Source organism: Psammomys obesus, unplaced genomic scaffold, assembly GCF_907164565.1.
Source record: "Psammomys obesus unplaced genomic scaffold, mPsaObe1.curated_primary_1811, whole genome shotgun sequence".
Lineage (NCBI taxonomy): Eukaryota > Metazoa > Chordata > Mammalia > Rodentia > Muridae > Psammomys > Psammomys obesus.
This window is the reverse complement of record NW_026592118.1, coordinates 10,652,149-10,676,716: the sequence shown is the minus strand read 5'-3', so window position 1 is coordinate 10,676,716 and position 24,568 is coordinate 10,652,149. Positions and strand designations below refer to the sequence as shown.

The following is a 24,568-nucleotide window of genomic DNA, read 5'->3' as shown; positions in this document are numbered from 1 at the left end:
GAAAGAAAGAAAGAAAGAAAGAAAGAAAGAAAGAAAGAAAGAAAGAATACTAGAGGACATACCCAGAGAAGGGTATAATGGGAAGGTGTATTCCCAGGAAAGGTGTACCAGAGAAGGGTGTCCCTAGGAAGGGTGTTCCAGGGAAGGGTGTCTTGAAAAAAGTGTTCCTAGGAAAGGTATCCTCGGGAAGAATGTCCCCAGGAAGGGTGTTCTAGGGAAGGGTGTCCTAGGGTTGTAGCTCTGTGAAGCCAGGAAAGGGCTTGACTTGGCATTATCAAGCCAGAATCTTGTTTCTGCACAGGCAAGTTTCTAAACTGCTCTATCTGTGGCAGGGTAGGTTTTGCTTTTGAAAGATCACCATCACACACTCTTACTTTGTTGCGTTTGTGAGGAACTGGGCAGTAGAGATGTATGCTACCCTGAGAACAGTGGGCCCCTATGCCAACATTTGTAGGTCATCTGAGAACACTACATTCTATGTGACCAGCCACAGCTCAAGAACCTCATTTGAGCCATAGGTCTATGAGTCTGTGTCCCACATGGACATCCAGCAGCTTCTAATGTCACTTTCATAGGCTTATTTTGAAAAGTATGTGAGACTGAAAATCCCATATCTGGAACTATGAGGGTTCCCTTCTGTCCTAGTGAATATGTAACTATTTCTCTCATCTAAAAACTTTTGGATTATCCGAAGACGCTAGACATTGAAAGCACTAATTATGTTCCACTCTGATCCAGGTAAGTGTACTAATTACCACGACCTTTTCTTATAGGTCCAAATCTCTAAGATATTAATCACTATCTGCCCCACTTTCATCTCTAGGAAGTTCCTTTCATCTGTTCCACAGGGTCTGAGGTCAAGCAGAGACGCCAGCTCTGCCTTTCATGTTATACATGCTGTGTTGATCTTCAGGCCTCGATCCTCTTAAAATGTCTTAAGCTGTGTTTTCTTCTTTAAAAGCCACTTGATGCACAGTAGCAAGAGAGGTGTCCTCAGACTTGCTAAAACTGAGTAAAGACATCAAACAAAAAAAGTTTCAGATGGACAGAGAGAGTTGAAATAAACACGAGCCGTCTAAATTTAGCTTAAGAAAGAATCCCGACATATACAGCTTCCAGTTAATTTCAATTTGGCTTTTGATATATAGAATTTTTCCCTGTTTCAGGTAGAAATTATTTGAAAATACAACGTGTAAATAGCTGCTATTAAAAGTCCACCATAAACCTACCTCTTCCCTTGATTCTCTCCTGCCCCCACCCCTTCCTCCCCTCTTCTTCTGACCCTCTTCTCTCTCCTCCCTTCTCTCTTGACCCCACCCCTTCCCACATTCATTTTTGAATACTTTCTGTCTTTGGTCTGTTGTTCCCAGTTCTCTTGATTCTCATTCTTCCCCTATGTCCTCATTTCTCCTTTGTCTTGAGCTGCTGGCCTGGGCCACAGCCTGGCACTCAACAGAGCATCATTGCTTTCTGACACATGGAAGGGTCATCCCATAAATGGCAGGATGACTTGTTCTTGGCATGTCTGCATGTCACGGCTTCTCTGGCCCATGCCTATCCTCTGAATCTGCTTGGTTGATATTGCTTTTGTGTTCATAGCTATAGCAGACCGAGAGGAGCTGATTGCAATGTGGGCTCCTGGGTGTTGATGCAGAGTCAGAATAGGAAACATATGGAAGCAAAGAGAGAGGAGAAGGAGAAGAATGAGTGATAATAAATGATACCAGTTCCTGGTGTATTTCTGCAAATAAAAGCCTAGAATTGTTCCCCTCACCCCAACACCTGTTCCTTGTGGGAGATGCATCCGTGTGTGGCCTCCTCATCACCTGTGAGAAGCCAGCAACAGCCAAATGTGCTCTTGCTTACCTAGGTCTGTCTAGCACCTAGTTATTATCTGTGTTGTATTTTAGTACTAGCCTAGGAGCCACCAATGAGGAGGAAGTCAATGAGCCAGTAAAAGAGAAATGAAGCCAGATATCCCATAGGCTCCCAGAAGATTCATGATGGACACATGTCAGTTACTGGATGTTATTAAGACTTGTTCTTGCTGTCTTGTGGTCATTTGTTCTCCAAATATGGAAGTGCAATGATCGAGAGGCCATTTTTCTACCCAAGATGGATGCATCATTGATTTTATAATTTGTTGCAACCTTCCACTTATAGTAAATGGTCTGTGATCCATAAAAGAAATTTATGTCCAAGCTTTTCAGAGAGAATAAATATTAGGAAGAAAATACATCCAGACAATAGAACAGAGCCATGTAATGGGAGACACTACACTCTGGTTTGTGTTGTATGCTTTCTTCTAATCATTTTTATTGTTGCCCTGTGAACATGCAGCAATTAAGGCTCTGATTCCACACTGGCCGAGTATTTCTCACACGGAAGCATAGGGAAACTCAGCTTGCTCCACACATCTCTTTTTGCTGTTAATAAACAAAGTGAATCAAGAGCTGAGGCCCAGCATCCAGGGTTACTGAGGATGGCTTAAGAATTCCCCCACGAGTTTCTCATTGTGATTTGGCTGAAAAAGGGAAGCAGGAGAGCATCTGGAAGGCCTGCACTGTTTCAGGTAATCCTAGGGCCTCATCTCCTGATGGTTCCGATGGTTACTGTGTCCAGCCACACCCAATACCAAGCACACACCCAGTGCAGCCATATCTCCTGGTGGGAAAATGCCTCCTTCTTCTTTATCTCCATTAATTTCGTTGACTTGTAGGTTTGTCCATTCTAAGTTTTTATGTTGATGGAAATCAGCCATTCATGACATATTCCTTAGTACCTGATTATTTCACTTAAAGTTCTATTTGCTAGGCTTACCTAAACTGTGCATGCAGCAGCGGGCTCTTCTTTGATGGCTGGATTGTGCTGTATACCATGGAGTAAAAAGCACTGTGGTAGACAAGCCAACAGCACCCTCCTCCAGGACCACCCAGATGTCAGCATCCAAATCCTAGAACCTTTGACTGTGAAGACTATTGGTTGCATGGTAGAGGTGGATTAAGGCTGTGAATGCAGTTAAGGTATTAACAGCATTAATCAAGAGCTGGGGAGATGGTTCAGGGGTTAAAACATTTGCCATGCAAGCCTGAGGACTAGAATTTGGATCCCCAGGAGCCATGCAAATGTTGGGTGGATGTGGTAGGCCACCTATAATCCCAGCCTCAGAAGGTTGCTGAGGAGCTCAGCAGGAGCTCCAAAGCAAGCTAGCTAGAAGACTAACCATATTGCTGAGCTCTGGGTTTGATTGAGCAACCCTGCCTCAGTGAATATGGTAGAGATGTAATGGAGGATGATTATTGACACCAGTATCTGGCTTTCATATGCATGGGTAAACAATTCATTCCCCCCATGCCTGCACACATATGCATATCACATCCGCCCATATGCATACATACTTGAAAATGGGAAAAAATAAGAGTTCACATAATATTACTGTCTAATAATTTTCCTGATGCTAAATGACTTTCTTGTTTTGTTATCTTCTAATTAGTTAACAAAATAAGAGGTTTCCTTGGAGAATTTTCACACACATTTAGCTTCAATAGGTCCCCTCCCATCCACTCTCCTCGATTGTCTCCCCTACCCCTGCTTCTTCATTTGTACACTTCTGCCCACAGTGTTCCCCTTTCTAATTTCGTGCCACACATGCTGAATGTCCTTCTACTGCTTGGATGATGTTAAACCAATAGCTGATTGCTGTGAATTTGCTTAGATCCCTTCCCCACCAGCCATAGGCTAAAATCATTGTACTTTCTTCTTGGATAAGTTGATACCCCAAATCAGAAAGGTACTGGAAACAGCTGGATCTCCTGTGTGTCATGCTTTATCAGCGCTGGGTCTGGACTTTGCTTCTGCTCAAGCAAGTGCCCATTATGGTAGCATATGGGACACCAGGGACAGCAGGACCCTGGAGTTGGAATTTGCTAGACACTACCTAAATTTTAACTGGAGAGAATGCCCATACCTGGATTGCTGATCTTTCCAAAGAATATTCTTTTTTAAATGGCAAACTAGTTAGTTAAAAATTCTAAGCCAATAACCAAGCATGGTGCCACAGACCTTTGTAAGCAAGCTTTTGGGAGCTACTTTATTGGGTTCTTATATCTATCACCCTTCCAACCCTTATCTCACCCTAATCCCTTCCAACCCCCAAAAGTAAGAGAAAAAAAGTTTAGAGGGGAAAGGGGCCAGAGACTTCTTGAGACCACTTCCTGCTGCTTAGGGGCATTGGGTTCCTTGGGGCAAGTTTGATCTTCATTGTCAGGATATTCGATTTCCTGTCTTTTTGCCTACAACCACTTGACACACTGCAACCAGCCAACAGCAGCAGCAACAACAACAAGGAAAGCAGGAGCCTCTCCTCAGAGTGCCCCCAGCCCCTCTGAGAAGTTCCCAGAATTCCTAACATCACACACTGGCAGAAACTATCTGCAGCTGGCAGAACTATGCCCCTTCTAGAGCGAGAGGCAAATCACAGTGAGAGGCGGAGGCAGGCAGCTCTATATGAGTTCAAGGCCAACCTGGTCTACATAGTGAGTTTCAAAACAGCTGGGCTATGTGGAGAGACCCTGTCTCATAAAAGAAAAGGAAAGAATTCTAAACCAAGTCCTTTCACCAGGTTTCTAAGAGGAGGTCTGTTTAGTAGGTGCCTCTAGAACGGGAGTGTGTGCTTACAAACGTGGAGCCTCCCAGCATGCCTTCCAAGGGCCCCTGCAGGCTTCTTCAGCTGCAGCTTTCTCAGCTTCTCTGTTTTCAACTTGCTGAAGTTGAGTTGAATGACTGTATTATGTTGTAATGTGTTATAGTTTTTGAGAGCTTTATACTTGAGCATCACATCTACATCTGTCCCAACTCAAACCCCTTTCACGCTTCCCACGCCCTCCTAAATTTATGACCTCCTATTTTCTTAGTTATTATTGTTGCCTGTGCATATGTATATGCGTGTGTGTTTGTGAGAGCTCGTGCATGTGTGTACAACCTATTGAGTCCATTTAGATTTGCTCCAGGGCTGACCACTTGGGGTTGGATGACCTATGTGGGAGCTTGTCCCTGGAGTAGAACGACTTTCCCTCTCAACAGATACTGACTTGCTCTAGCTCTTTACCTAGTTCAAGTGAACATTACAGAAGCCATTTCAGAAAAAGCACAGTGAAACAAACAAACAAAAAAAATCACTCAGTTGGTAATAAACAGAATTCTGGAACAGAAAGGCAGAAGGCCTGTCCTGTTCTCAACCTCCGCTCTGGCCCTGGCTGATCCTGCCTCTCAGCCTCACCCTTCATTCTGCCCATCCCAGAGGCCTGTTTTCTTCCCTCTGAATCTGTAACAAGAGTGAAAGCTGATGTCAGATTCTCCCCACTCACCTTCCCATCTCATGGAAGACTGGAGTAATGCCATGCCTCAGATTTCCTGACAGGTGAAGCCATACACGGCCAAAGGCTTATCTGGGGCTGAGGAGGAATTGAGCTGTTTGCTGAACAGAATGAGGCTCTGCGACCCACATGTAGGAGGAGAGAGGGGCTACTTTATCCTCCATCCCTCTCTCCCTTTCAACCCCCATCCTCTTTTCCTTCTCTTCCTTCTTATCCTCTTCCTCTTCTCCACTCTCTGACTTTTAGATGTGACCTCACTCAGTAGCTGGCCTTGAACTTGAGAAGCTGTGCCTCAGCTTCTCAAGTGCTGGCTCATAAGCATGAATCACCATAGAGGTACTTTTCTCTGGACAGTGTCAAGACAGCGATTCCATCCTGGAACATGGTATCTAGTGTTGGTCTCTCTTATAAATCTGACCTCAAATGATTTTAGCTTCTGCCATTGAGTTTCCAGTGTTTCTTGCTCTTGAGCCTAAGTTGTTACTAATTTAAAAAAATTTAGGATAAACATACTAAAATCTGTACACCTAAAGAAGCTCAGCAAAGAAGACCCTGGTTAAGATTATCAATCCTCACTCAGAAAGGCAAATGAGACAGACATCTCCAAAGAGGGACAAAACAGGGAACAGGATAGGAGCCTACCACAGAGGGCCTTTGAAAGACTCTACCCAGCAGGGTATCAAGGCAGATGCTGAGACTCATAGTCAAACTTTGGGCAGAGTTCAGGGAATCCTATGAAAGAAGGGGGAGATAGAAAGACCTAGAGGGGACAGAAGCTCCACAAAGAGAGCAACAGAACCAAAAAATCTGAGCACAGGGGTCTTTTCTGAGACTGATACTCCAACCAAGGACCATGCATGGTGATAACCTAGAACCGCTGAACAGATGTAGCCCATGGCAGTTCAGTGTCCAAGTGGGTTCCATAGTAATGGGAACAGGGACTGTCTCTGACAGGAACTGATTTACCTGCTCTTTGATCACCTACTCCTGAGGGGAGCGGGGAGCAGCCTTAGCAGGCCACAGAGGAAGACAATGTAGCCAGTCCTGATGAGACCTGATAGGCTAGGGTCAGAGAGAAGGGAAGAAGGACCTCCCTTATCAGTGGACTTGGGGAGGGGCATGGAGGAGATGAGGGAAGGAGGGTGGAATTGGGAGGGGATGAGGGAGGGGGGCTACAGATGGGACACAAAGTGAATAAACTCTAATTAATAATAAATAAATAAATTTTAAAAAAATTAAAAGCCTGTGGGGACTTTCAAGATGGAGAACTGACATACTGAACTTGTCAAAAATGCCCAGCACAAAAACTCATCTCACAGTGGCCTGTGGGTCTTGTTGTTTGAATAGAAAATAGTCATTTGCTAAGGCATGGCTGGCACACCAATGGAGGAGAATGTACCCTGCTGGACTTTAATTTCTGTCATTGTCTTCCACAGCATTTTTTGCAGGGAGATCTTCTGGGTGTGGTATGATGTAGATTTTTCTTCTGAGACTGTCAGGTATAGAGCTGTTGACTGGCAGAGTAGGGAACTTAAAGTATTATATCAGTGTAGATCCAAGTCAGACTGAGTTCCTGATGGAAGAATAACAGTGGCTGGGCTTGATTCTTTGTTTTTCTTTTATTGAAAATATATTTTTTTCCACATAATATATCCTGATTATGGTTCCTCTTCCTCTACTCTTCCCCTTGCCACCTCCTCTCCCATCCAGATCCACTCTCTGTCTCCCATTAGAAGATCAACAGGATTCTAATGATTAATAATAAAATCTAGTATAATAAGATAAAAGAGAAAATAGCACATTGGAGTTGGGTAAAACAAACAAGCAGAAGAAAAAGAGCCCAGGAAAAGGCACAAGAATCAGAGACCTGCTCTTTCACATACTCAAGAATCCTATAAAAACACTAAACTGGAAACTATAATACATACACTGAGGGTCTCGTGGAGAGCCATGCAAGCCTTGTTTGTGGTGCTCCAGTCTGTATGAGCTCACATTCACACTGATCTTATTGATTTAGAAGGCCTTGTCTTCTTGGTTTCCTCCAGCCACTCTGGCTCTTACATTCTTTCTGCCTCCTCTCTCGTGGGTTTCCCTGAACCCTGAGGGGAAGGAGGATTTTTTATGGAGATATCCCATTTAGGGCTGAGTGTTCCACTCTATCTAATGTACAGTCCCACCTGCTGCAGAAGGGAGATTCTCTGCTGATGGCTGAACAAGGCATTGATCTGCTTCCCTGGATGAAGTCTGCGCTTGATTTGTTAGAGAACAGACAAGGCACAGCCAGTGAAGCCAGTGAAGCTCTGCAGCCTAAACTGATTTGAGTTCTGGTTGAATGTGTAGACAAAAGAGAAAGAGAGAGAGGAAGGAAGGAAGGAAGGAAGGAAGGAAGGAAGGAAGGAAGGAAGGAAGGAAGGAAGGAAGGAAGGAAAAAGAAAGAAAAGAATATGTGAGGAGGCATAAGAGTCCATATTTGCCTGCTTTTTTATTTTTCTAGAAAGCCTGACAAAGTCAGAACGTGATCATCTCTGATCACAGCTTTGCTGGGCTACAGATCAGGCTTGGGTGGAGGTGGGAGGGACTTGACTGAGGGCTGATTAGATGCTCAACTTTATGATCTCAGGCAGTAATGTGAAATCATGTTATATGAAGCATTCACATTGAAAAGCTTCTAAATATATGTGTGAAAGGGCAAGTGGAGCCCTGACAATCCAAACAGCCCTTGGAAAATTGAGTAGGGGGAGCAGCATTAACTGCCAACTTGACATAGCCTGGAGTCACTTGAGAATAAAGTCTCAATAGAGGATTTGCCAAGACCATATTGGCCCAAATGCATGTCTCCATCGTTACCTGATATAAAAGGACTCATCCCACTGTGGGCAACTCCATTCCCTGGGCAGGTGGTCCTGATCTGTATAGGAAAACCAGCTGAGCATGAACCTGAACAGGCCCCAACAGTATCTCTTCATGGTTTCTGTTCATGCTTGAGTTCCTGCCCTAACTTTCCTTATGACCTGGAAGTATAAGCCAAACAAACTCTTTCTCTCCTTAAGTTCAATTTAGTTGGAGTGCTTTATCACAGCAGGAGAAAGAAAACTAGAACAAGCATGATAGAAGGCAGTAGAGAGAGGTCAGGGGAGAAGGGGCCTTGAGAGCACTGCCTGATAGTCCTGGAAAGTACCTGCCACTCTTCTTTCCCTGAACTGAATTGCCAGTCATCCAAAGTTGGGCTAGTTAGCCTAAAGAAGGTCTGATTGAACAACAGAGGTTTTACAGAGAGTATACACACACACACACACACACACACACACACACACACACACACACCAGTCTGCCTGAATTGCCTGTTCACTTTGAAGTATCTTAGAGTTGTTCCCTTGAATCCAGCCTTCACTTGTACTTCATAACTACTCACATTCACAGCTAGAAAAGCCAGGCAGAAGTATCTATGAAACACAAAGCCAAAGTTCTGGAAAGGTGAGAACCTTGGTGGAAGGGGTTGTTTCCTGGATTATGTCAGGATTGACACTGCAGCAAGATGAGCTATCTCATTGGCAGTCCAGAGAGCTACTGACATATGAATATCCTCTACAAATATTTAAAACTATTAGTTGCCTCATCATGGATCTTTTTTCTGTTTGGGAGGCCAGAGTCCTGTAGTCTCTGCATACTTCTAAAAAGTACCTGATGGAGGGGGTTGAAAGATGAATTATTATAAACAAGAGGGCTGAATGTACTTCCTACTTCCCTGGTGAGAGGGCCATCTGGTTGACCCCTCTGCCTTCAGGAACAAAAAAATAAAACATGGAACCACCCACTGTCCCATCATGACCAGCAAGTTCTACTCATGCCATCACTTCAGCTCCTGCTGTACACCTGCCACCTGCTTCCTCCTGTGTCACAGCTTCCAACAGCTTAGTCTTCTGTTGCAGAGATGCCTTTGTGTCCTGGAGTTCATCTCCTCTCACCTCTGCTGGGTATCATAGTTGCTGTCCTGTAGCTAAGTGAAGCAAGCATGTTGTAGGTGTGTATCTGAAGCATTCATAGCTGTCTGCAGCTTGGTGAATGCTGGACTCAGAACGTTGTAACCTCACCCATCCTCCCTGCAAAGCTCCCCAGTTGGAAGTTGGAGTGTGATGTCCTTTCTTTGTTCATGCACTTCTGAGTTTGCTTATTGTAGTACATGAGATATTACTGCTTTATTTAGCAATGATGGTGATACATAGCAAAGCAATAGCTGGTCTCCTGCCATTCTCTTAAGTTACAGCCATGACTCGGTATCATGTTGTGTGTATTTCAGGGCCAGGAAAGGCACATGGATAATCAACTATTGTCTGTTACATTGGTTTGTAACCATTTTGTACCTTTTGATGAACATGCAGTTGTGGATGAAGATATACTTATGTATTGTACATATATTAGATACAATCTCTAGCCTACCTCATATTGGCTTGCTTAACATGAGTTGAAATGATGGACACTATAAAAGGCAATATTCTCAGATTTATAGCATGTATAGCTACACTGAAATCATTGTTTCTATATAGATTTTTCTATGCAGATGATAATTATTACTATTTAATTTTTACATGCAGCACTTGTTATTTGATATTAGTACTGCCCCAGTTCCACCCAGGGTGGTCTTTTCTAGTTCCCACCATTTGCCTGCAAATTTCATGATTTCCTTGTTTTTAATTGCTGAGTAGTATTCCATTGTACAAATGTACTACAATTTCTGTATCCATTTCTCAATTGAGAGACATCTGGGTTGTTTCCAGATTCTGGCCATTACTAATAAAGCTGCTATGAACATGGTTGAGCAAATGTCCTTGATGTATACTTGAGCATCTTTTGGATATATGCCTAAGAATGGTATAACTGGATCTTGAGGTAGCATTATTCCTAATTTTCTGAGAAAGCATCAGATTGATTTCTAAAATGGTTGCACAAGTTTACATTTCCCACCGGCAATGGAGGAGGGTTCCCCTTTCTCCACATCCTCTCCATCGTGTGTTGTCACTTGAGTTTTTGTTCTTAGCCATTCTGATGAGTGTAAGGTGAAATCTCAGGGTCATTTTCATTTGCATTTCACTGATAACTAAGGACACTGAGGATTTTGTTCAAATGGCAGTTTCCTTTGCTTTACAGACACTTTTCAGTTTCATGAGGTCCCTTTTATTGACTGTTGATCTTAGAGCCTATGCTTGACAACCCCAATCTTAAAGGAACTAAAAGTTTAGTTTATTATTCCACACGTCTGTTGAGTTCCTAGATTTGTTCATCTGTTCACATTCTTTAATGATATGTCCAGATAGTCCCCCCATACTTCAGCATTGCTACAACATACATGTTGTTCCGTGGAGGGTGCTGAGAGAATAGGATAGGTGAGTGACCCAGAAAAGTGAGACTCAAGGAATGCTGAAGCTTGTTCACAGTGGAAGGAATAGCAGGATCACTATAAATGGCACACATAGAAGTTGACACACAACATGCGCTAAAACATGGAACATGGCTACATATTCAAGCATGGTGCCCAATAGTCACAGTTAGAAGTGTGGACATAAAGAAAGAGAGAGGAGAAGACTGGAGGCTGGCAATGTTCATCACACTTGAGTGAGATCCCATGAAGACTCCATGAAGCTTTGACAAAGAGAGTCTTGAGGCCTCCCTTTGTGACAATCTAGTTCATGAGGGTATTTACAAGAGGGTAGTCTTCTAAATATGGCATAATGAATGAAATTGGCAGCTGTTGGCTTGGCCTGTCTGCTTTGTCATGCTTACTGAGTTCTCTCTCTTCCTGTGGTTGTTTTAGGAGCTGGTGGGGAGTAACCCTCCACAGAGAAACTGGAAAGGAATCGCAATTGCACTGCTCGTCATCCTTGTCATCTGCTCCCTGATCGTCACCTCAGTCATACTGCTAACACCAGGTATGGATGCTTCCTATCCAGTCACTAACACTTTAGAGCAAGGAGTTTTACTATGGAGTATTTTCTAAGTAGCTGTCGACTGTACAGTTTATTCTTACCAGGTACCAGTTTTCGTTATACCTTTGCAGAAGGAATTAGTTTGTTTTTAATAAAAACAATTCTGCCTTACATGCTTTAAATTTTTATAGAGTGGTTGACTAGATAGGCATGGCATAGATTAAAGTTACTGTTGTTTATTTATCTTGAAATTAAAGGTAGTAGCATGAGAAATAATTTAATATATCCCATGGTATTCCTGGGTTTATAGCAAGGATGAATTAAGAAAATGTTCAAGCAGCACACAATGCCTGTGAACCAAGAGGGCTAATTGCTCATTTGGTAACACTTATGGAGTTAAATACTGATGGAGCCAGGGGCAAAATTCTCTCAGGCAAGAAAACACACACCAGAATCCACAGTAGTGCCCTCTGAGTTCACCTGCCTGTGAGTGGCTGAGACAGAAAAGATGGGGAGCCTCAGAGACAGAAAGGTCTTTTTAAATTTTATCTATTTATTTTTAGTTTTAGTTTTTAGATTTTTTTTATTCACTTTACATCCCAACCATAGTCCCCTCCCTTTTCTCCTCCTGGTCCCATCCTCCCTCCTTCTTCCCCCCCCTCACCACCCTTCCTTAGTCCTCATAAAGGGAAAACCCTCTTCCCTTACCAACTGACCACAGACTATCAAGTCTCCTCAGTACTACCTGCATCCTCTTTCTCTGTGGCCTGGGAAGGCCACCCCACCAGGTAGAAGTGATCAAGGAGCATATACCAGAGTCTATGTCCCTAGTCCTGGCATGGAGACTGAGCTGCCTATCAGCTACATCTGAGCAGGGGGTCTAGGTCCTCTCCATGTATGGTCCTTGGTTGGTGCAGCAGTCTCTTCAGTCTCTGCAGAACCCCTGGGTCCAGATTTGTTGGCTCTGTTGGTCTTCTTGTGGAGCTCCTTTTCCCTCCAGGTCCTTCCATACAACTCCCTATGCTCTGCCCAAAGTTTGGCTGTGAGTCTCAACATCTGCTTTGATCTCCTATGGGGTGAAGTCTTTTAGAGGACATCTATGGAAGGCTCCCATCCTGTTCCCTCTCTTCCACTGCTTCTGGTGTCTAATCCTGTTTGCCCTTCTGAATGAGAATTAAGCATCCTCCCTAGGGTCCTCCTTGTTACTTAGCTTCTTTAGGTCTGTAGATTGTAGTATGGTTATCCTGTATTACATGGCTAATATCTGCTTGTGAGTGAGTATATACCATGAATGTCTTTCTGGGTCTGGGCTACCTCACTCAGGATGAGGAAACCCAGTGGTTGAAACAGAAGAGATTGGGAGCCTCAGAGATAGAAAGGTCTTTCATTTAATTGTTTGTTTTTAAATTTATCTCCACATTTGTGAAGAAAATGGGGTGTGAGGTGGGCCTCCTGCAGTGGTAGAAGAGGAAGCCTTTGCTTGTAAGATGACCACGTGGAAGGTACCACAAGACCACACAGGGGCCAAGATAGCAGTACACACTGTTACTCTGCCCTCATCATCATTTTAGATGCTTACTGCAGGGTCAAAACAGAAGCATTCCAGGCCTCAGTAAGCTGACTGGCTGACTGCACGTGTATTAAACTTCAAGGTGGAAAAGTAAATGGATACTGAGTGGATACTGCAATGCGAGAGAAAAAAAATGATAGGTACAAAGTGCAGACAAGTGGTTAAACCAAGATGTAAGTGAAATAAAATTGATATCTTTATTAACAGTTGGTAGATGCTACCAGGGAAAAATAAGAACTGCAGACCAGTGTTCCTTGTGAGGATGATGCAAAAAAAGCTAGTAGCAAACAGAACACTATAACATATAAAGAGCTACTGAAGCCTGGGCAGATGGCTCTGCTGTAAAGAGCACAGGGCATCCAAGTTCAGCTCTCAGTACCCCCATCAGGTAGCACACAACGCCAGCTCCCAGGGCTCTGGTACCCTCTTCTGACCTCTGTGGGCATTTGTATTCTTGTGCCCATACACACAGAGACACATATGCCTAAATAAATAATAAAATCTTAAAAAATATATTACTATGACCAAGTGGGCTTTATGCTACTCAGGAATATTGGTCAGCATATAAAAGTCAGTGAGATAAACCTGTATTTGCAGAATAACATGCAAACCCATAGATCATGTAAACAGCCAAAGTACATGAGTGCCACCAAGTGTGAGCAGAGGCCAGAGGTCAATGTGTGGGAGATCTGGTTTGTCCTTCTGTGTCCCAGTGATTGAGTGCAGGTCATCAGGCTTGGGGAGAGGTGCCTTTCCCCGCCACGCTAGCTCACAGGCCCTCACTGTCTTGATGATATCTGTTTTCTAAATGTAACTTTATTACTTGGAGTGTTTGTGTGTCTGTGTATAGGTTTGGGCTTTTGTGTGTAAGTGCCTTCAGGGGCCAGAAGAGGTTCTGGGAACCAGAGTCCAGGCCTCTGGGAGGGCAGTACAGACTCCTAACCACTTATTCAAAGATCCATGCCCTTTGATAGTATCTGCTAATACACAAAAAGGCTTTAAGTTTGAAAAAAATCTAATTTCTCTTTGCTTATTCATACATTAGGAGTCATAGCTAAGGAAGTGTTTTTAGTGTAAGGTCACCAAGGCTTATGCCTGTTGTTCTGAGGATTTTAAGAGTTTTAGTCTTTGTATTTAGACCCTTGATCCACACTGTGTAGAGGTGTAAGGTAGGGAACGGACTTCGTTCTCTGGTGTGTGAGCATGCAGTTGCGTCAGCATCGTTTCTTGAATTTTCTATCCCCACTGTATAGTCATAGCCCATTTACAGCTGTGCAGGCTTAGTTCAGAACTCTCTGTCTGAATCCACTGGTCTGCATGTCTGCAGATGTGCCCATAGTACAGTACATTAACAACCGTAGCTTTATGCTGTTTTAAAATTATGAGGTCTATGTCTTCTAAATGTTTGCTTTTAATATTGCTTTGGTTTCCTCGCATTGCCATAAAAATTCAAAATCGACGTTATAGTGGCAAATCTAGTTACTTTTCTGTTGCTGTGATAAAGCACCATGACCAAGGCAACTTAGAGAAAAATGGATTAGTTTGGCTTATGGTTCCAAAGGGTTAGTGCCCATAACATCAGGACAGAGGCAGTGGCTAGAGAAGGATGCTGAGAAGCACATATCTTTAACAACAGCACAAAGCAGAGAGAGCAAAATAGAAATGACAAGAATCTTTACAATCTCAAAGCCCACTCATATTGAAATACCTCTTCCAACAAGGCCACACCTCCTAGGCCTTTCCAAACACAGCCATCAAACAGGGACCATGTGTTCAAATACATTGGCCTATGGAGGACATTCTCATTCAAACCACCAGGGCCTGCCCTCTGCCAAAGGTTTGGTTATGAGTCTCAGCATCTGCTTTGATACACTGCTAGGTAGAGTCTTTCAGAGGCCCTCTGTGGTAGGCTCCTGTCCTGTTTCTTGTTTTCTCCTACATCCAATACCCATCCCATTTGTCTTCCTAAGTGAGGATTGATCATATTACCCTGGGTCTTCTTTCTTGTTTATCTTCTTTAGGTGTACAGATTTCATTATGTTTATTCTATCTTATAGGTCTATATAAGTGAGTATTCCCTGTGTGTCTTTCTCCTTCTTGGATACCTCACTTAGAATGATCTTTTCTAGATCCCACCATTTGCCTACAAATTTCATGATTTTCTTGTTTTTTATTGCTGAGTAGTATTCCATTGTACAAATGTACCACAATTTCTGTATCCATTCCTCCACTGATGGACATCTGGGTTGTTTCCAGGTTCTGACTATTACAAATAAAGCTGCTACAAACATGGCTGAGCAAATGTCCTTGTTGTGTACTTGAGCCTCTTTTGGATATATGCCTAGGAGTGGTATAGCTGGGACTTGAGGAAGCACTATTCCTAATTGTCTGAGAAAGCATCAGATTGATTTCCAAAATGGTTGTACCAGTTTATACTCCCACCAGCAATGGAGGAGAGTTCCCCTTTCTCCACAACCTCTCCAGCATGAGTTGTCATTTGAGTTTTTTATTTTAGCCATTTTGATGGGTGTAAGGTAAAATCTCAGGGTCATTTTGTCTCTGATGGCTAAGGATGTTGAGCATCTCTTTAAGTGTTTCTCTGCCATTCAGGGGAGTTAGTATGATGTGGAGAGGATAGGAGCTCCACAAGCACCAAATATATCTGGGCACAGGGGTCCTATATGAGTCTGTTTCTCCAACCAAGGACCATGTATGGATATAACCTAGAACCTCTGCTCAGAGGTAGCCGGTGGTAGATCAGTATCCAAGTGGGTTCCCCTAGTAAGGGGAACAGGGACTATTTCTGACATTAACTCAATGGCAGGCTCTTTGACCTCCCACCCCCCAAGGGAGAAACAGTCCTGCTAGGCCACAGAGGAGGACTTTGCAGCCAGTCCTGAAGATACCCGATAAAACAGGGTCAGATGAAAGGGGCAGTCCTTCCCAATCAGTGGACTTGGAAAGGGGCAGGGAGATAAGGGAGGGAGGGTGGAATTGGGAGGGAATGAAGGAACAGGATACAGCTGGGATACATAGTTAATAAAATGTAACTCATATTAAAAATAAAAATAAAATCAACAGGGCCAATTATTGTGTGCTGCTGAAGCTTGCTGAAAGCAGGCCCTAGGAGCAAGAGGATCTTCCCTTGTCTCCTCAAATTTTGTGTCAAGTATACTTGTGTCAGCTAAAAATGATAGATGGTTATAAGAAAAAGAAAAAGAAATACAGTATGGCTCTTTCTGTGTGGAATGTCATATACTTCTCCCAGTGTTGAAGAGGTTTCCATAGCAGTTCTGCCCTGGAGTGTCCCTAGATCCCCTCAGATGCAGAAGATCTTTACAAGAGTCCAAAAAGCTAAGCTCCCCTCCTTCCAACATTAACAGTCCCATTAAGAGGTGCAACCGCTGTGCTAAGCACCGAGCAAATGTGAAAAAAAAAATGCCATTATGTGTGCTCTTCTTTGAGCTAAAAGCAAGGAGGCAAGATATCCCAAGCATCGTTATCAGTAAGCAAAAATAAAAGCAGAGATAATGGTGGAGCTGAGTCCTATGAGTCTGAGCCCGGGGTACATAGGAGGGAAGAAAGCTACAGTGCAGAGTCCTCGTAAGAGTGGCCACAACTTGGGGACAAATGTACACAGTCATGGCACAGACCCATGGCATTACTCCTGCCCTGCCCTCAGTGTTGCCTTCATTTTGATAGAGTTAGAGAAAACTTGTAAAGTGAATGTTTTCCAAGCTCTCATGGATTCTGGCCTGGTATTCTGGAAACTCCAAGTCTAGAACATGTTCGCCCCACACTCGGTTATGGACTCATTTGCTTTGGTCTGTCTGTGACCGTTTCCTAATGCTCACAACCCAGCTCCAACTTGGCAAGCAGAATATGGCGTGAGGGTGTGCTATGGGGCCGAGGGGTTCTGCAAGGTTCACTCAGTGATCCTGACAGGCAAGGTACCTTGCTCTGTGGTGCAGGCTGAGAACCATCAATTACTCACTATCCATGTGCCTCTGAAGGGCCTTGAAGGGAACATGCCTTTCTGGCTGTCACATATCTCTCCCTTGCTAGGCCATGTTCTTTTCCAAATGTCTCTTCTGAATAATAAACTCAAAGTTACCTCTTTAGTTTTCTGATACTAACTACAGTAACTGTTCATTTATAACGGGTCACACATGCCTGGTGTGTGTTAGTCAGGGAAGCTGCAATTTCTGCATTCTGATGAGACTGACTGCAATGATCTGCACTATAAAAGGTCCTGGTAGAGTTTTAGTTGCATTAGAATGTCGCAGACTTTGCCTTGCGTGAACTTCTGACAAGAGCTTGGCAGCGAAAAGCATTAGGCACACTCCATAGAAGTATAATGAGAAAACCACTGACTTTGAGGATCACGCTGAAGACTGGCTTCAAGGCCAGACTGTGCCCAAATTTTCAGAAGTAAAGATGAACTAGTATTTGGTAGTATTAACAAAGTGTACAGATTGCTTATGTTGGAATGTTACCACATTACACTCTATGAAAATGCAATGCCTGCGACAAACTGTCTTGGCTGAGAAATTGTGTTCTTATTCATCTTTACCACTGAGAAAACACGGACCCTTTGGAAATAGAACAAAACCCAGGACATCACCCTGAACCATCTAGCATGCATGTTGCGCAGAGATAGCCTGGCTTGGAAAACAAGGAGAGCCCCAGTGAGTGGCCAGCATACGTAAAGACTGATGAAGGGATCCCATGGTAACGGAGGGAGAGACATGGATACCAGGCATGACTTCTGAGTTTGGAATCATATTCTCCACTGTCTACACAAAGGTCCCCATCATAACCACATCTAGAATCTGACAAATGCTTTATGTCATCCTATCCCTGGGGAGGAAAGGGAAGGATAGACATGAACACACCCTGGGTATTTCTGAATGTCTGTGGACCATCTGCTAACCTGGACTCATAGATAATTCTTCAGTAACAGGTCACTGATGTGAAGGACCAGGGGATCAAAAATAAATAAAAAGGATAGTAGAGTTTGGAGTCAGGAAGTCTTGCACTTCCTGAGCTATGCTTTATGCCAAACAAGTTTATTAAGAAGTACAGCACCTTATATAGAGATTTCATAGGAAAAATGGGATAGAGTCAGCAGAAAAATATACCACGGGACAAAGTCAGCATGAGGCTAATCAAGCAATGTTGCACAAAGGGAACACAGGGCATCCCAAGTACAGTGAAGACTGAACACTCAGTGGCCTTGGCACTGATAACCACAGCTCTTTATAGAGGAAGAATTGATTTCCCAGAATCTAATGAGACAGCTCTGCCAAGGCCCCAGTCCCAGGCCATTACTTGCTTCACCAAGCATATTCCTGGTTTTACAGAAGGAACTGCTGTGTTCGATCCATGTATCAGGGCTTCAGGGAAAGCCTTGGATCAGCCTGTTCACCAGCGCTCTGCCATCATGGAGATCCATGAACAAAAATATGTAGTGAGAAGTCTGGGGGCAGTACGAGAATGGGCACTAATCTTGTCTGATATGAAGGTGTCTGTATTGCTCCACACGGCAAGTCTTTGTCTAATTTGGTATCTCTGCTCAGCCACAGCCAGCTTGTCTCTGCCCATCTCTGCTCTCTTCCTTAGATCATTGGCTGAAGGGCTACAGCAGCCTCACATGTGACAGGAGCTGAGGAGGGGCACTCACCTCTTCATCACTGAAGAAATGTCCCTGGGGCTAGATAGGAGGCAGGTCGTTTGATGAGTCTGTGTCTTCTACAAGCTGTGGCTGTGGTGGCTGCTGGAAATCTGGGTCTGAGGACTGAGAAGAAAAGAGGCAGGGGCTTCTGAGGTAGCCCTCCTTGAATACCACACATGGGAGATCCCTAGATTTGAACTACCCAAAGACTGTGGTCTACGAACCTTGAACCTGAACAGTACATTCAAATAAATGACTCTTGCGGTTGAAGCAGACACGAAGGAGTTCTGGTGGAAGGGTTGGCTTATGCAGCCACTAACCTTACAGTGAGTCTGCAACTCACTGTAAGGACTGAGAGTGGGTCCTTGGGAGCATCTTTGTGTCTGTACTTTGACTTCCCCTCATTAATTCTAGAAGGATTGTCTGGTGCATCTTGTTTATTTATGGAACCCTTGCACTAAAGGCCCATTTTCCTTAAAGATGAGAACGCACACTTATTATTCATACGTACATTAAGGCCACGAGCCAAGGGAAACACAACAGTGCATTTATTTGTAAAGGAGGCTTTTCAAGCCTTGCTCCATTACGTTCCAATTTTAAAGACACATAACCTATAAGAAGGAGTAAATCTTACTGGGGAGCTCCTCGTTTTCTCTGGAGCCTGTCACCAAGACAGCATATTGGAATAATGTGCTGCACACGCAGGATGACATGTCCACGGCCCCGGCTGATGTACTGGGTGATGGTTTAGTGAGCAGTCTGTCAGGGCAGTCATCAAGGCAAGTGTTTAGAAGTCTAGGTCAGAACCAGCTTAGAGTCAGAGACACAGAGATCTTTATGTAATGAAATCAGAGAACTTCAGAGAGGTGGACCACAGTGAACCAGGCAGGTCAGAGGCCAGAGGAAGCGCCAGGCTGAAATGGGTACTGCCTTCTTTACAAGCGGAACCATTGCCTTAAATCTCCCTGAACCTAGCAGCTGTGGCTTCTGCAAGAATCAAGGGTGCTCTTGAACTTCCTCAGATCATGGGTCTATATCCCATGAGTGCTGGGCCTCTCTGAAGGAACCCTGTGGTAAAATCACCAGGTTTGTTAAGTCATCATATGTAGAATTTAGACTTATCTGTTCTTGTTTCTTTCTTGGGTTCTTTTTTTTATTTGGGTTTTTTGTTTGTTTGTTTTGTTTTTTGGAAACAGGTTTTCTCTGTGTAGCCTTGGCTGCCCTGGACTTACTTTGTAGACCAGGCTGGCCTAGAACCCACAGTGATCTACCTGCCTCTGCCTCCCAGAGTGCTGGGATTAAAAGTGTGGCCACTGCATTTTGTGTTTGTGTGTGTTTGTGTGTGTGCTTGAGTGTATGTATATACACCATGTACATGCAATGCATACAGAAACCTGAAAGGGCACCAGATGCCCTGGAGCTGGAGTTATAGGTGATGGCGAGCCACCTTGTAGACATTGGGAATCAAACTCAGATCTGCTGTAAGAATAGCAAGTGCTCTTGGTCCCTAAGCCATCTCTGCAGACCACTTGTCTAGACTCTTCACATCCTTCTGAGTTCAGCAGATGAATTATTACTATACATGCAGAGGGACTCCCAAAGTCCTGGCTAGTTGCAAGTGGGAGACCTGAACGGGTGCATGTTGTGGGCTAGACAGTCTTCACAAAGGTCTTCACAGTCAAACCCCTGGAACATGGGGATATTCTATGGCAAAGAGGGGAGGGTCTTTGTGGTTATTTGAGGCATCTTGAGATGAGGTTATTCTGGGTTATCCTACGTATTCTAAGCACATGGACAAACAGAGCTGACAGAGATAGAAGAGGAGATATCCGTGTCCCCACGAGGCAAGGGCAGACATGTTTTTGGTCTTCAGGAAGCTGAAGACCAGAGCAGATGTTTCATAAGAGCTCCAAGGATGTAAACCTGTTGGCTGGATGTAGTCCAGTGAAGCAGCCTCTGCCCCTAGAACTGTGAGAAAAGAGTGTTCTGCCACCACTACCACCAGCAGTGCTAGGCTATGGTGCTTTGGTATGCTCACAGTAGAAAGCCTGTTTCAAGGAAACATAGAGCCTACCCTGCAGGCTCAGGAGAAGGCATATCTAGAGAGAGTTATACAATCAGGGTGAGAAATGAACTCAACAGCCCATGTCTCCCCTTCTGTTCTTCCTACTCACTGCCACAGAAGTAAAGCCCTGGGTTCCTTCCTTGGCCTCCAGAGCACTCATTTTGGCTGGGAAGTTTGGTTCTTGCTCATCTTTGTAGTTGAGAAAAAGAATAGAAATGCAGTCAGCTTACTGTGAATTCTTTTTCTTTTCTTATTCTTTCTTTCTTTCTTTCTTTTTTTCAAATTTGAGAGGAAAAGACAAGCCCGTCTCCAGTGCTGACTTTTCATTTGGTTTCTACCTTACTGGTATGTACTCAGCAGACATCAGATTCATGTACTATCTGAATTAAATTAACAGGCATGGCAATTAGAGATCAATCAAAGGAGCCAGCAAAATTCAGATTTAAAATATAGTTTCCATAGACTAGGTGACGCTTTCTAAGGCTAAGGCTCCTCTTACTCTGAACTCTGTAAGGAGTGCATTGCATGGCACAGGGACCTGGAGCTAGTGGGTCTACCCTTGCTACCCTTCTCTATTGGGAGCGCTGCATACCTGGCTCATGCTGCTGTATGCTTTATCCTTGGGAAGGGTCAGGTGGCCAACTTGATGTTGATGGACCATTTAGATACACATTGGCTAAGGATCATTCAGATGAGAATATAAGCTATGGCCACAATGTAACTGTAGTATTTACTTTTCGTTGCTGTTGCAAAATACATGAGGAAAGCAACTTGGGAAAGAGGTTCTTGGGAAGGTATGGGGCAGAAGCATGAGGCAGCTAGTCAGGAAGAAGAGAGAGATGAATGCTGGTGCTCAGGTCACATTCTCCTTTTTACTTAGTCCAGGACCTGATAATGCCACCCATATTTAGAATAAGACTAACATAAGCTAGACATTCCCAGAGGCTTATTGATGATGATGGTGATTCTAAATTCAATCAGTTTAACAATCAAGAGTAACTATCACGTGACTTTAGTAACACTTTATATACTGTTGCTAACAGTATATAAATTAAAAAGCAATCAATAGAAAAGTAAATGAATTAACATATATCACATGATATATGATGATAATCCATTTATCCTATCATTAAATTCAGCTCCCAGATTTACCATTTTTTTCTGTTTCTGGTTTTAATGCTGACTCATGCCACTCTTCATATTATGTTTTCTTCCCAATGTTCATGGACTGCCATCCTTGAAAATCAGTTACCTCATTCACATCACCTTATTTTTCTTTACTCAACACCATTAATGAACGTCCTTAACCCCTTTATTTCATAACAATATGTGAACATGCTTTTATATCCGTTCTATGTCCACCCAGCTTTAATGTATCCCTTGCCTCCTGAGGAATGCTCCTGTCCGAAGCCTGCTCTGCCACGGGCACATTCTCTACCACCCGTGCCCTACCGCCCAGGCTTTCTCTCAGCTATGGAAAATATTTTAAATCTCTTCTGCCCCTTGAACAAAGCCTCCAGTGAAGTGGTAACAAGATTGCTTGTTAAATAGAAAATATTAATAACATTCCAAATGAATTTTGTACTCTCCCATTTCCCTGGAAGACCCTGGATGTGTGGCTGTGGCAATGGAGAGGAAAGCTACCGGTGTCACTAAACAACTTGCCATCAAGCTCTCAAGTCTAATGTAATCTGATTTCCTCAGATACACCAAGAGCTACAACTAGCTTCTTGTTGCTTGGACCCTGAATCCTTAAGGAAACTGCTTTCTCTGTAGTCCTGTTGTGTTCTTTCTACAGAACCAGAAGAGTAAATAGGAAGAGTGTTTGCACGGTGGACTGCTGAGTGTAAAAGCAAGCTAGGCAGAGTGCGTCACCAGCATCTACCTTTAAATGTTGTGCTTTTGTATACTGGTCAACCGAAATTTGGCAGTAGCTATTGTTTTGTTGGTTGGGTCAGGCTACTGTAACAAAATGCATCCGCTCATGGACAATGGGTGATAGGATTTTATTTTTCTGCTAGTACTGAAAGGTGAAAATTCAAGATCAAGGTGAGGGAACAGGGGTCTGGCACTCTCTTTGTGTGTATGTGTGTATGTGTTTGTTGGGGTGCACAGAGAAAAGGAAGGCTCTTCTTCTGCCTCTGTCTCCAAATACAGTTACCTCAATGTTTAGGGTCCCAACCAATAAACTGTGGCTGGGACATAGGGCCATAAAAACAATTGCACCTGGGTGTCTTTGGTGGCCTTAGGGACTAACACAGTCTATCTTCTCACCTTCAAAGACTGATACCCGCCCTAATTATAAAGGAGAGTCATCCTGGGAGGACTTGAGTTTGGGCCCCAGATCCCACATGGAAAGGTGGGGTGGCATGCACTTGTAATCCCAGAACTGGGGAGAAGACAGAAGGAGCTTGCTGGTCAGACAGCCTGGCCTAATCCATGAGCTCAGGCCAATGAGAGTCTCTATTTCTATTTTTAAATATTGCCTTTCATTTTATTTTGAAGATGAAAATAATTATGTGTATGGGTAAATGCTCATATGTACATGTGCCCACCACAGAAGCCTGAAGAGGGAATCAAGTTCCCTGAAGGGAGACTTACAGGTGTTTGTGAGCCATGCAACTTGGGTGCTGGGAACCAAACTCAGATTCCTAGCAAGAATCTTAACTGCTGAGCCCTCTCTCCAGCTCAGAGAGCACCTATTTCAAGGAAAAATGATGATGTTCTTAAGGACAATATCCAAGGTTGCCCTCCAGTTTCCAAATGTATGCACACAATTTGTAAGTCACACACACTTATAAGTATACCACACGTGTATACAGAGAGAGAGAGAGAGACAGAGACAGAGGGGAGAAAGACAGGACAGAGAGGGAGGAGAGGGGGGTGCAGAGCCATCAGTCCCAGCTTTTTCTCAGTCTGGTTGGAGAAATGTTCTCAAAAGCGAGGTGCTGCCCTTTTCCTGGCTGCCCACTGCTCTTCTCCTCTACTGTGGAAGGTAGCGTGCAGGTGTGGCTGAACGGTCCATCAGCCTGATTCTGCTTGTGTGTTAGGGACTCAGCAGCTGTCTTTCATTTCAGACTCTCTGTTCCTTTGAGTCCCAGTTTGCAAAGATTCTTCACAAAGTCAGTTCTTAAGGAGCTGCGGGTCTTATATGTATGTCCTGAAGCTGCATCCCTCTGCACAGGATTCTTCCCTGCAGGGCTTTTGTAGACATGACATCTCTGCCTGGGCCTGTGGAGATGGCTGAGAGGATGCAGGATCATACAAACGCTCTTCCCGGAGCCTTCTGTGTGGAAGAATACTCTGGCCTCTTGATCTTTCTGACATCAGAGCTGCTTCTTGCTTCTGAACAGTGAATTTCTTAATTTTGCATTTTTTTAAATCTGAAAAAGATGAGACTTTCCTTCCAAAAAGATACAAGCATAGCTAGTAAGCACATCATCATTATATTTGGGTTATTAACCATTGTGAAGAAGAAATGGGGGGGGGGGGGCTGATGGTTCTCTATAGTTGAAGGGCTTGCTTCACAAGCGTGAGGACCTAAATTTGAACCCCCAGCACCCCCAGTGCTAGGCAGGCAGGGAATAAACAGAAGGATTCTGGAGCTCACTAGTCACACAGTCTACCTCAAATGACAAGACTCAGGCTCTGTAAGAGAGACCCTGCCTCAAAAATAAAATAAAGAACAATAAAGAAACCCTCATACAGACATACATGCAGACAAAACACCAATAAACATAAAATAAAAATAGATTATATTTTTAAAAAAGAGAGACATCTGGCAGCAGCTTCTGGCCTCTGCATGCATGGGCATACCTGGCATACCTGCACACACACACACACACACACACACACACACACAGAAGAGAGAGAGAGAGAGAAAGAGAGAGAGAGAGAGAGAGAGAGAGAGAGCATGGTTGTGCACTGCAGTATGGATAAAATCATCAAAAGGCATCCTTTCCC

At 43.8% G+C, this 24,568-nt stretch overlaps 1 protein-coding gene across 3 annotated transcripts in view; it reads left to right on the top strand.

Annotated features, from left to right (window-relative positions):
• Positions 1-24,568, top strand: part of Dpp6 (dipeptidyl peptidase like 6) — a 749,167-nt gene that overhangs the window by 427,632 nt on the left and 296,967 nt on the right. For all 3 annotated transcript variants that reach the window (XM_055612951.1, XM_055612949.1, XM_055612950.1), the window contains exon 2: positions 11,185-11,299. In XM_055612951.1, coding sequence (XP_055468926.1) covers positions 11,185-11,299 — 115 coding nt within the window. The remainder of the gene's footprint in view (positions 1-11,184; positions 11,300-24,568) is intronic.